General features: G+C 54.9%; 2 protein-coding genes across 2 annotated transcripts in view; one reads left to right on the plus strand and one right to left on the minus strand.

Moving 5' to 3' along the window:
* The first annotated feature begins 214 nt into the window (after positions 1 to 214).
* LRRC3 (leucine rich repeat containing 3) lies at positions 215 to 1,073 on the plus strand. Its single transcript, XM_010020734.1, is given in 2 exon segments — positions 215 to 321; positions 323 to 1,073. Coding segments are annotated over 2 exon segments (858 nt in total).
* A 1,974-nt stretch (positions 1,074 to 3,047) lies between these two features.
* TSPEAR (thrombospondin-type laminin G domain and EAR repeats) overlaps positions 3,048 to 12,493 on the minus strand; it is a 13,402-nt gene continuing 3,956 nt past the window's right edge. The window contains exons 4-13 of the mRNA XM_010020735.1: positions 12,401 to 12,493; positions 12,184 to 12,274; positions 11,465 to 11,621; positions 10,954 to 11,085; positions 10,087 to 10,319; positions 6,733 to 6,919; positions 4,425 to 4,654; positions 3,954 to 4,141; positions 3,506 to 3,607; positions 3,048 to 3,201 (exon numbers count right to left, since the gene is read on the minus strand). The exon at positions 12,401 to 12,493 is cut by the window's right edge and continues 33 nt beyond it. Coding sequence (XP_010019037.1) covers positions 3,048 to 3,201; positions 3,506 to 3,607; positions 3,954 to 4,141; positions 4,425 to 4,654; positions 6,733 to 6,919; positions 10,087 to 10,319; positions 10,954 to 11,085; positions 11,465 to 11,621; positions 12,184 to 12,274; positions 12,401 to 12,493 — 1,567 coding nt within the window. The remainder of the gene's footprint in view (positions 3,202 to 3,505; positions 3,608 to 3,953; positions 4,142 to 4,424; positions 4,655 to 6,732; positions 6,920 to 10,086; positions 10,320 to 10,953; positions 11,086 to 11,464; positions 11,622 to 12,183; positions 12,275 to 12,400) is intronic.

The following is a 12,493-nucleotide window of genomic DNA, read 5'->3' on the forward strand; positions in this document are numbered from 1 at the left end:
GGGGAGGGGTTTTTAATCTGTGCAGCTCTATGTTTTAAGACAAATTAAGCTGTCCTGGAAAAGATGGTAGCCAGTATCATTCCAACCTTGTTTTCTGGGCTCCTGAGCCCAGCCTCTCACCGCTTTGCCAGGGTGCATTACACACGAGACGTAAGTGGCATTCCAGGAAATAATGCCGTGTCATATCCCCTCCACCCTCTGCTTCCCTACAGCAATGGGAGAGGCTTTGCAGGAGCGCAGAGGAGCTGCCTTGCTGCCCAGGAGCTGCTGCCGCCGCCGGGGAATCGCCAGCAGACATGCTGAGCCGGCCGGACGCAGCATAAACGACTACCCCGGCAGCCAGTGTTGCCCAGGCTTTCTTTTACCTTCTGCTGTGTGTCCCCTGGGGCAGCTCCTGCCCCCCCAGCTGCCAATGCACAGAGAGGGCAGGGGCAAAGGCTGTCCTCTGCAGCTCCCGGCACTTGGAGGAGATCCCCAAGGACATCCCCAAAGACGCAGTGTTCCTCAAGCTGGATGCCAACAGCATCACCAGGATCCCCAGCAACGCCTTCAGGCACCTCTCCCACCTGGAGGAACTCGATCTCTCCAGAAATGCCATTGAGAAGATCGACAGAGCAGCTTTCAAAGGGGTGGCTGCCGGGCTGCGTACACTCGACCTCTCCAGCAACCGCATCCGCAGCATCCCCAAGGAGGCCTTGCTGGCACTCAATGCCAAGCTCCGGCTGGCCAACAACCCCTGGCACTGCGAATGTGCCTTGCAGGAGGTGCTGTGGGAAGCACGGCTGGACCCCGACTCCGTCCAGGACATCACCTGCCACACGGCCCCACGAGAGGAATACGTGGGCAAACCGCTGCTCCAGGTCCTGGATGCCGGCGTCAACTTCTGCAGCGTGCGCCAGAGGACCACGGATGTGGCCATGTTCATCACCATGTTTGGCTGGTTCGCCATGGTCATCGTCTATGTGATCTGCTATGTCCGGCACAACCGAGAGGACACCTGCAAGCATGTGGATTACCTGAAGTCATTGCCGAGCACCCAGGGCCATGCTGAGACCACCAGCACTGCCCTGTAGTGCAGGATTGGGGCATCCTGTTCCCAGCTTCTTTGCAGAGAGCCAGTGGCAACCTGGTGGTCTCCAAAGCTTCTTGATGGGATTTTGCAGTGCTTGCAGTCCTGAAAATGAGTGCCACTGACTTCGCCCCTCCCAGTGATGCTGGACTGAGCATAAGCAAATGACATGAGGGAGGGATGTTGGGGACACCCCATGCAGACCTGTCGATGGAGCTCAGGTTCCTGGAGAAGAACCTCCTATACACAGACCCCTTCTCCCCTGCCAGATCTGGGCTCACAGGGAAAGCAGCCCCAGCCACATGCTGGGTTTGGAGAGAACAAGACCCTGAGGGAGACAGATGAAGGCAGGGGCTCTTGTGGACCTCCAGGAGGTCCCTGGAACCTGGGATGCAGGGTGTCAGCAGAGTCACCCCATCCTGGCTCCAGGGAGGGACCAGCCTTGCAGAGAGCATGACATCAGGCCCAGCCACCATACAGCATCTCAGCAGCCTCTGCCTGCCAGCAGCAACACGGAGGTGATCTCCCAAACCTTTGGTTTCTCAATACAGCCCTACATGCAGGAAAAACCCTTGGGGTTTGCACTGCACTGGGAGCTGGGCATCCAGGAAGGGTGGTGGTGCTTGAGGGGTTTGCACTTGTCCTAATTCAATCTGTCCCAAAGCAGGTCAGCCTAAATTCAGTGTACCAGTGTGACTGCCATTAGGCTACATCCTCTCCACCCTCACCCCAGTCTGCTTTGAGCAGGGGCCAGCTGGCCATATTTTGCCTCTGTATCTTGCCTGGTGCATCTTGCCTTATCCCACCCTTGCTCAGGGCTGCATTAGAGACACTGCTCACGGCTCAGCACAGCGGAAGCAGATCAAGTTATACATTGTTTTACAAGCAACAAATGGACCTTCCCAGCAGAGCCAGCTGCAGGGTCTGCCTGGCTCTCCCAAGCTTGGACCCCAGGATGGCTCAGGCCACCACCTACCCAGCCCTTTCTTGGGGGCTGTCACCTTCTTCCAGCAGGAAAGCCAGGGAAGGCTGAGCAATGCTCCGAGCCACTCAGGAAAGGCAGAGGGTCTGAGGGGGAAAAGCAGAGGGGCACCCTCACCCCAGCACACTACTGTGCTCAGGACCACCTCTTCTTCATGGGCCATCATGGACATGGCACCGTCTTGCTCAGGGGTGGCTCTGCAGAGCAGATCAGATACCTGCAGCTTGGCTGTGGGATGAAGCATGGGTGCACAGAATTTATTAGAGCTCTGGTTAAGCAAGAGTCCCCCAGAAAAGTTGATAAAACTAAAAGAGGCCACAGTTTCACCTGGAGCAGTTCTGGGACTTCCCCATGTCCATGGTAGCCAGGTTGGTCGCCGTGCACAGCAGGTTTGCTCGGGAGTCACTAACCTCATACAAAAGGGTGCAATGTCAAACCAGATGGGTCCTCAGCAGCATCACAGCCCCAGGTGCTGGGCAGCCAGAGCCAAGCCCAAAGCCAACATTTTCCCCCCATTTCTCACATGCCATTTCCTCCCCCTGCCATACACCCACCCTTGGCACCACAAGTGTCTGCTCAACACCCAGTGCACAAATAGGCAGCACAGCATTCTGCTCAGTCTCTTCCCTGTGAGCTCTGGTCACGACCAACAGCACTTGGGTCCCTTCTGGCTGGAGTGTGCCAAGCGCTGGGTCCCGCTGAGCCCCGGGGAGCACCTGGGCACCAAGCACCCTGGGTAGGATGTAGCTCTGGAGCATGGCAGGAAAGCTTGCCCAGGAGAAACAGCACCAAAGCAGGGTCACAGATGCTTTGCCAGCCCTGGACAAGGCTGCAGGGAGCCTGGAGCTCCCATCCTCCTCCTTCCCATCCTGTGGAGTGTACAACCAGCCAGCCGCAGGGCTGATCCCACACCGTTCCCGGGCTCTGTGGTCCATCTTCATCTCGATGCACAGCTTGCCCCGATCCTGGCAATGAGCTGAGTATGTCTCAGCCACCTCAGGTGGTTTTCAGCTTGAGCACCTTGGAAAGCGGCTCCTTGGCACTGGTGTAGAGGAGGTAGGAGCCCTCAGCGGTGTGAAATGCCTCCCAGTCTCTACAGCCAACAGTGGGGAGGTGGTGAGCCGCTACGAAGCCTTCATAGCCTTGCCACCTGCACAGAAAGGGCAGTTAGCTCTTGGGGCACAAGCTGGGCACCTGAAAGGGTCAGGAAAGCTAAGCCATGGGATTGGCATCTCCCACCTCCCCGCTGTGGTTCAGGGTGGGATGTCCTTCACTGGGGCTTCTCATTCCTGTCTAGAAACCTTCCCAGAAACAGGGAGCAGGCCTCTCTGTCCACCCTGGGCAGATGCAGCAGCATCTGCAGGGGTTTCCCCTGTGCTGGGCTCCCGGCAGGACTGCTCCTACTGGGAACAATCATCCAACCACCCAGCCCTGCCCTCCTCCTGCAGCAGTACCTGTATATAATACTGTTAACGGAGAAGGTGAAGCCATCAAAGGAGTTTGCTACCACCAGAAAAGAGTCGTCTCCCACCGAGAAGAACTCCCAGTCCAGGGCACTGGGGATGAAGCAAGCAGAGGGGCAGGTAAGGTGGCCCCTCCATGGCCAGCTGAGGAAGGGGCTGCATGTCGCAGGGTTGAGCCCACCCCACACCAACCTTTGCCATTCTGGTGATATACAGAAAACTCTGCTTTTCCCAAGCTGTTCCCATAAGGAAATCCACCCTTGTTCCCAAACTCAGGGCCCTCTCCTAGCTCCCACTGGGATTTGGTGCCAAGGACCTGTCACCCATTGCCCTCCCCGCCAGTCTCAGTCCCTGGCAACATCGAAGCCTGCATGGAGACCTCCAGATTGCTCAGGGGAAGGATGTGACTGAGGAGCACCCTGGCTCTTTGCACAGGTACCTGTAGGTGAGGAGATCCTGGAATTTGACAAACATCTGGGCAGTGACATTCAGCTCATAGATGGAGGAGTTGATGGCGTAGAAGTTAGAGGGTGCTGGCATCCCACTGTCATAGCTGTGGCTGTTTGCACCAGCCAAGAAGACTCTGTCCCCAATACGAAAGACCTCCCAGTCAGCAGCACCAAAAGTCTGGGGAAGGAAGACACATGAGAAGCTGGACATGGACAAGCCTTTGAAAGCCAAAGATGCTGCAAGGTGTGGGGGGATCTGCTGGAGGAAGTTACCCACTCCTAAAACCCTCCAAGGAAAAAAAATAAACCTCGTTCTGTTAATGCCTATGGGAGAATCAGTAGGAAAGTATCACTGCCTTTCCAGAGGTCTGAAGAGCATCTGTCTCTGTAATTATTCCCTGGCTTGTCCAAACACTAAAGGGGGACTGAGGACTAATGTTTGATCAGGGTCCAAGCCTTACCAGGATAGACTGGAAGAGCTGGAAAGAGCCACTGAGCCAGATGTAGATGTGCGAGTAGATCTTAGTGGATGTGCCATTGAATGTGTTAGCCACAGCCAGGAAGGAATACGGCCCGATGGTGAAAAATTCCCAGTCATAGGCTCCAGAGGTAGGGATGGTCTGGTTGGTTTCAAACAACCCTGTCCTGGGGTTCCACCTGTATATCACGCTGTCTATGTTGTGGTTATTCCCTGGGGGAGATAGACAGGCAGACGCGCACCATGAGGGGAAGGATATGTGGTTTGCATAACAAAAAAAGACCCAGAAACAGGTTCAGCTGCAGAAATATTTTCCAGCAGGTTGCAAGGCTGTTTGCTAGTGATTGATTGTTCCCCAAGAAGTAGCCGAAGAGACTCTAGAGCTTCCATGCCTACCTAGAGCTTCCATCCCTGCTCTCTCCCTGCACAAGCAGCACACCAGAGCACTGTGCCAGCATCCTGGAGTAGCCAAGCTCTGCTGGCTGTTCCATGTGTAATGGGGCCGGTCTCAGATGAGTCCCTAAAGCTACCAAAATCATGGGCTGCCATCACCCTTCACACACAAGCTCTCATATCTGGGAGGGGGCCACAGCTGGAATGGTACTGCACTGATGTTTCTTCAACACTCCTTTGCTAAGTCCCCATGCTCAGCTCCTGAGCACTGCAGATGGGCAGGGACCTCCATGTGCTGATCCCTGCTGATGGCACAAGTTCCAGGAAGAGGGAGGGGATGCCACAGTCTGCAACTTACCCCACTGAGCACTCAGGCTGAGCCCACAAGACTAAAGCCTGTACTCCATCCAGCTCCTGGGGTCTGTTCAAAGATCTTAACCTTGCGTCTGTGCTGGACCCAGGTGGCTTTAAAACTGAAAACCTTTCTGCACCTTCAGCCTGGCACGACCTGTCCAGCCAGAGACATTCTTCTAATAAAGAGCTGGCTTCACTGGGACAGGAGGGGAGCACCACCATCCTCCTTCCAGCCCACACTCACTAAGCACTGCTGTACCCTGTTAATGGGTTTATGGGCAACCCTCATTGCCACAGAAGATATTTTGGCAAGAAAGGCTGTAGGAAGAATGGGGTGTGTGGGAAATGGCCACATGGATAAGTGGCAGCTCCTCAGGGACTGACTCTCCACTGAATCAAGCCCCAGTTTGGCTTGACCATGATGGTCTTAACTGCTACATGATACGTATGGCTGCCAAAGGGACCTTTCTTCTTCCATTGCCACAGAAGTAAGTCATGGAATAACAGAATCACAGAATGTTTTGTGTTGGAAGGGACCTAAAGCTCATCCAGTTCCAACCCCCTGCCATGGGCAGGGACGCCTTCCGCTAGGCCAGGCTGCTCAGAGCCCTGTCCAAAATGGGGTAATGCAGAACTTGGTCTAATTTAGATCCTGTACTGGTTATAATCATCTCAGTTTCTGCTTCTGATGCTATGTCTACCTGTTACACATTTCTTCCATAAACGACTATGATGTATTTCTTTATGCACTTAAGTCTTTCGGTGGGGTTCAACAAATGTCATGGGGAGTTTCTAGCCCAGCTTACAGGCAGCTGCTGCCCCAGCAACCTGCCACCAGCTTTGAGCCCAGTGCCAGAGGAGCTGGTGTCCCAGGAGCCAGTCCTGATGGTGGGGAAGGAGCCCACTAGCCCAGTGTCCAAACCCAGCTGGGAGCACCCTGGAGAGCCAGGGCTGTGCTATCGGCCTGTTCATCCCCTGTGCTATGGGGTGCATGCCCCAACCCAGAACAGCTCATGGCCTGGGAGGGGAAAAAGGCTGGTGTCCAGAGAGGGAGGGTCATCAGCAGGCTCTCACTTGGGTTCCCCTGGTTTCTTGTGTGCCCACAAGGCCTATCAAAAGGCTCAGCTCCTGCAAACCTGTGCAGCTGCTCTCACCACCCCACCATGTCATGTAGCATTGGGGAAACAAAGGAAAAAGAAGCAAAGAGATTCAGCAAAGACGTGGTCCCCACTCCTTGTCCCTGTCCCTCGCCATCAGAAAACCTGAGGGAGACCACGTCATCCACTTCCCCAAGTGCTTTTCTTTCCTAAAAGGAGAGGGTCTGCAAGGATTCAAGCTTCCTCAGGGACACGACACTCTGAGCTGCATGCACCGATTCCGAGGCTTTGCCCTGCACTCTGGCAGCGGATGCACAGGGAGCTGCAGTGTTTCCACAGCAACAGGAGGATGCTCTTGAGCAGGGTGCCTGCAGCAGGGGGCCGTGGTCCCCAAGGGCTGCCTGCCCCAGCTGAGCTGGGCCAGTAGGGAATATAAGGGCTGGGTACCTTCTCTGTGGTTGACCACTGCGAGGAAAGCCTCTCCCTCAATGACAAATGCCTCCCAGTCCCTAGCGCTGTGCGTGGTGATCCTCTGGTACGGGACGAATTTCTCTTTCCTGCGGCTCCACTTGTATATTACAGAGAACTCCTGACCCCTGTCATTCTGCTCAAAATTAGCCACTGCTAGGAAGATCTGAAAAATAACAAGCCAGGACATCTTGGTTTTCTCCCCTCAAAGGGGTGTGGACAAACAGGGGCACGGTGAAGATGGGATGGGAGGGGGCAGGCGCCCATGGGATGTGTGGCCAGGGACCGAGGTGGCTGCTGAGAGGCAATACGGCTTTGGCTGGCATCCCCCAGTTAGCACAGTGCACCCAAACGGGAGACAGGGACCCGGTGGCCTGTGGGGTGACAACAATAATAAGGATGACATTGATTCCCTGACACAAAACATTCTCCAGACCAAGAACCCCCCTCTGTGAGCACTGGGGACAAGCATGCAGCAGCAGAGACGGCCGTGCACAGGGCAGGGAGTGCGTCCGAGCTCATGGGAGTGCACAGGGTGACATGCTGGCTCTGCCACTCCAGCACATCTCGTATGGAGTGGCAAAGGTTATGCCCCAGCTGGGGCCACAAAGAAGCACAGGTCCACAGCCCACAAGCTGAAAACAGTCAGTTGGGTGGTCTCCTGACTCTTGCCCATTGCAGAACCCTGCCAGCACCAGCCTGGGGTTTTGTCCAGCTGAGGCTCAGCCACCCTGAAGGATAGAGACCTTCCACACTCAGTGCAGGTCTGTGATGGGTTTACATGACCCTCCAGGGAAGGTGCATCTCCAGTGCTGGGCAGATACCCCTGCAAGCCCCAGTCCAGGGAGTTCCTTCAGGGCATCTCCAGAAACACAGCTTCAGAGGGAAGAGAAATGCCTGGATGCAACCCCACAACTCAGGAGCCTGTGGTCCCTTGCCCTCCATTGACAAGAGCCACCAGGAAACCCTGGCACTACCCCCTGAGGCTCTTTACCCCATCCTGGAAGAGCACCAGCAGATCCTGGTGCAGTAACAAGGTGCTGACACATACAGAGGTGTTATTCCCCTGCAACATGTGTGAGGAGCCTGGGCTAACTGGAGAGCTCTGTACCACTGCTGGTACAACACCTATCTGGTCACCATCTCCATGCAGAAACATGCCGAGCACAGGCAGCTGCACGCAGGACACCTGCCTCTGTCCCCAGCCCTTCTGGAGCACCAAGGCTAGCCCCAACTAGAAACCTGCCCCAAGCTGTGCAAGAGAGAGGCCATCCTGCCTAGGAAGTCTAAGTAAGTTTCTCCCAGTGAAGACCTGAAGGCAAACCCAGAGCACGTAAGCCTTGGTGAGCACCAATACAGCAGCTTTGCTGTGGAGGAACCACTGGGAGCTGGGACCCTTCAGCTTGGTGGTCTTCTCTGCACCTGCAGCTGCAAGGGGGTGTTGTAGGTCAAGACCAACACTGGGGAGTCTCAAGGTGGTTTCCATCAGCCAATAAACCCAGCTGAGGATGTTCCTGTCTCCTGCCCATGTGGGTGCAACCAGAGCTTTGCAGAGCAGGCACAGCACTGGTTTTGCAAAACACCTGTATTTTCAGGGCTTGACAAGATTTTCTGCAGGACTCCACCGTCCTCCATGCAGGTAACATGGCCCATTTGTATCCAAACATGGGGGCTGTCAGTGCCACCAAGCCTGGAAGCAGAACTTCTGCCCATCCCCCTGTACCCTGGAGCACATAGGTCTCAATGGGGAGCCTGCAGCCACCCTCCATGGCATCTGGTGACAAAGCTGGAACAGGTCATGCTAGAGGGGGAATGATCCCAGCTCCTCTGGGAGCTCTGCACAGAGCTGGCTCTCAAGCAGATGTTTCTTTGGCTTGCCTGGGGGTCCTTGAAAAGTGATCAGTAGCTCCCCAGGGAGAGGAACCAGGCAGATACTGTGCAGAAGTCCCATAGCCCAGGGGAGGAGAGATGGCTCCAAAGTCCTAGAATGAGTTAAAAGCAAGAAAGCTTAAAAGGTTGGACTCAGTGGGTCTCGGGAGGGAGCTATGGGCTCTGATGGCTCTTTAAGACCACAGGTATATCTCCGAGACCAGAGAGGACCTTACGCATGACAGAACACCTGCCACACTGAGTGCTCAGGGAGGGCTCTGCTGTCTGCTCTCCAGTGTAGGGAGCTGTGTGTCTCCTACAGCAATGCCACAGTCACTGCCTGGGTTATCCCTGCTTCGCTTCATGGTGACAGATGGGACTGCAGCCAAAACCTGCTTCCAAGGAGGGTCAGCCTTTGTGCCAGGGCGGAGGCTGCAGTGTGAGGACACCCAGACCAGGCTGCACCACAGCTCTGCGCATAGAATCATAGAATGGTTAGGGCTGGAAAGGACCTTAAGGATCATCTAGTTCCAACACCCCTGCCCTGGGCAGGGCGACCCTCACACTAAACTATATCATCCAAGGCTCTGTCCAGCCTGACCTTGAACACTGCCAGGGATAGAGCATTTACCACTTCTTTGGGCAACCTATTCCAGTGCCTCACCACCCTCACAATGAAGAATTTCTTCCTAATACCTAACCTCAACTTCCCCTGCTTAACTCTGAACCCATTACCCCTTGTCTGATCACTATAGTCTCTAATGAAGAGTCCCTCTCCAACATCCTTATAGGCTCCCTTCAGATACTGGAAAGCTGCTATGAGGCCTCCACGCAGTCTTCTCTTCTCCAGGCTGTCTTCATAAGGGAGGTGCTCCAGCCCTTTTATCATCCTCATGGCCCTCGTCTGGACTTGCTCCAACAGCTCCATGTCCTTCTTATGCTGAGGACACCAGAACTCTACACAATGCTCCAAGAGAGGTCTCACGAGAGCAGAGTAGAGGGGCAGGATCACCTCCACTGTGCTCATGGAGGCAGAACAGGCAGGACCTGCTAGAAATGAAGCCCGGCACATGGAGGGGATCCAGCTCCAACAGCTGGCTTTGGAGACTGACCTCACGTACGTCATGGAGATCACCAAGGAAGAGATCTGAGTATTCCAGGCAAGCTATGGCCCACGCTGTCAGAACCATATGCTGAAAATGGCCTGGGTGGATGTAGTTGTGTCTCAGCAAAAGCAGTGAAACACAGAGGGCAGCCCAAAGATCAGATGGCAGTCCCTAGGACAGACCCTCACTGGCTGAATACGTGCATCAGCATGACCCCATCAAAGACAGAAGACAGAAAGATTCACCCCCTAAACCATGCCTGAGACTCAGGGCTTCAGAAGAGAAGCCGGTGTTGGGCAATTGCAGTTTAATATACTGAAATGCGAAGGCACTGAAATAACCTTTGAGGCAGACTTACCTTCTTTCCTATGGTGAAATACTTCCAGGACTGAGCTTGGTAGGTGGGGATGTTCTGGTAGGGCACGAACTTCCCATCAGTCCACTTATAGATGGCTGATCCTGGCGGAGTGTACCGGTTGGCAGTGGCTGCGAACAGTCCCACTTTGGGGATGGTGAAGACCTCAACACCCATCGTCTCAGAGTTGGTCACCAGGTTCTGGTATTCCTCCACATAGTCCAGCCTTTGCTTGACTAGGAGACCACAAAAAAAGAGGGGTGAGGTTAAAACCAGATGACCTTGCCTGGAAACATGCCCCACATTGCATGGCAGAGCTGCCTTGGTGGTGCTTGCTGCTGTATGGAGCTCTATGGGAGGAAAATGAAGGTCCTGATGTTGCTAGTGGTGACAGGCCAAAACCCAAGGGGGTGGTGAAAGGCCTGACTCCATCTCTCTGGGCAGCACATCCACCCCCATCCACCCCTGCCTATTCTCTGCTGGGAATTCTCCTCTGGGACTGGGGAGGAAAGACATGCCATGGATATTTATTGCTTCTTACCAAGTGGGTTTATACATTTATCCTAAAGAGAATGAGGAGGAGAGGAAGAGACCTACAGTGAAAGGGCCTGGGCTTCTGAGACCAGCTCTGTTAACCCACGTCCATCAGCAGCAGCCATTGAATCCAGAGCTGCACTGGAAGTGTTGATGTGGGCACCATGAGCAAAGCCCAGTCAAGCAGCTTGGAGAGAAGCAGGGGGACACCAGCTCCCTCATTCTGCTTTTACCTGACTCAGTTCCCACCCCAGAGTGTTGTCAAGGGCAAATTTATGCTCTTCCTTTGCTACAAGAGCCTTTCTTCATCCCTGAGAGCACATTGCACACCAGTACCTTCCATCATGGAAATCCAGGCGCTGCCGTTGCAGAGGTACAGCCCTCTCCGGGAGGCATTGAACCAGAACTGTGCCTTCTCCTGCATGGTGCAGGGTGGACGGGACCCCAGCGTCACCTTCGTGTCGGTCTCTGGCCATAGAGAGGAGCAAGGCAGGTGCCTCTTAGTGCACATGATGGGGGAGCAAGGAGGCCTGTCCCTGTGCACACAGGGAGGGTTGCATGTCCTTATCCCATTTTGGTGATAGGCACCCAAGAACAGGGGAAATAGCATCGCATGGGGCTACTGGCATGAGCCCAGCACTGCCAAAGGACCTGGATAGGAGCACCCTGGCTTTCCAGGGGGGTTTTGGACATGGATCCCATCCCACATGCACACTGAGAAAACAGAGGGTGCTAACGATACCCTCTCACCCTCTGCTTCTGCTCCTTGCCCAGCCCCACGTAAAGATCCTTCCTCCACGAAGGAAAAAGGTGGCCGACTGAGCCTACACCATAAGGATTTACTGACCGTACGGGTATTTTAGCACCTCGTTGCTTGCTGGCTTTGCAGGAAGATCCTGGAGGACACTGGGGACAGAGAGCGTCACTACTTTAAAGTTCATAGGGGTACATATCCGAGGGGTGGCATCGGCTCCTGGCAGCAGGACAAGCTGTCTCAGCAAGCCCTGGGAAAGCAGGAGTAGCAGGATGAAGAGCAAGTCCAGGGAGACCAAGAAATGGAAACTGCAAGTGATTCATGCCCTGGATTTCCCTCCCAGCTCTTGCCTGCTGATCTCCCTCCCAGGCTAGGGAAGCCTCTGTGGGATTCATGCACATTTATCAGATCCCCATTACATGCCCAACTTGCCAAAACCTCATCCTGGGCAATTTAACAGCTGGTGCAAGGGGAGCATTAGCTCATTAGCTGCAGACAGCTTTCACTGCCTCCACTTTTCACTACCAACATCAGGCACTGCCCTAACTTTTGTATCAATAAGACTGTGCCATCAACTGCCTTTCTGCCACCACACTACTGGCAGTGTTCTCATATAAAGCCACATCTGACCCACAAAGCACCAGCCGCCAGCACTGCCCCTTGCATGCCCACAGGAACATGGGGACTGAGCCTGGCAGCAGGACCCATGGCCACCTCTGCTGCCCAAGCCCTGCCAGCGTAGGGGGACATGGGGGCTGTAGCTCACGCCATGGCCAACACCCCTGCTCAGCCCTGCACCATGGAGCACCTACTGTAAACACGCCTTTCCTCCTCCTCCTGTTGCCCAGGTAGAAGCTGGCTCTTTTCACCGACAGGGAGGCCGGAAATGGTGTCTCCACTAACCTGCAGACAGGCAGAGAAAAGGCAGGGGACAATTTCACAGTATCTGTTGGTGGCTGGAGGAGATGCTGGTGGAGGCACATTGCCCTGCCAGCCCTCCTGAGACCCCCACTGCTGCCCCCAACCTACACATCCTTGGGGATGCCGCAGTCCACCGTCAGGGAGAAGGACTGGCCAGAGACAGCCAGGACGAGCGTGTGCCACTGGCTGTCGGAGAGGGAG

The sequence above is a fragment of the Nestor notabilis genome, unplaced genomic scaffold (assembly GCF_000696875.1).
Source record: "Nestor notabilis isolate BGI_N333 unplaced genomic scaffold, ASM69687v1 scaffold26638, whole genome shotgun sequence".
Classification (NCBI taxonomy): Eukaryota; Metazoa; Chordata; class Aves; order Psittaciformes; family Psittacidae; genus Nestor; species Nestor notabilis.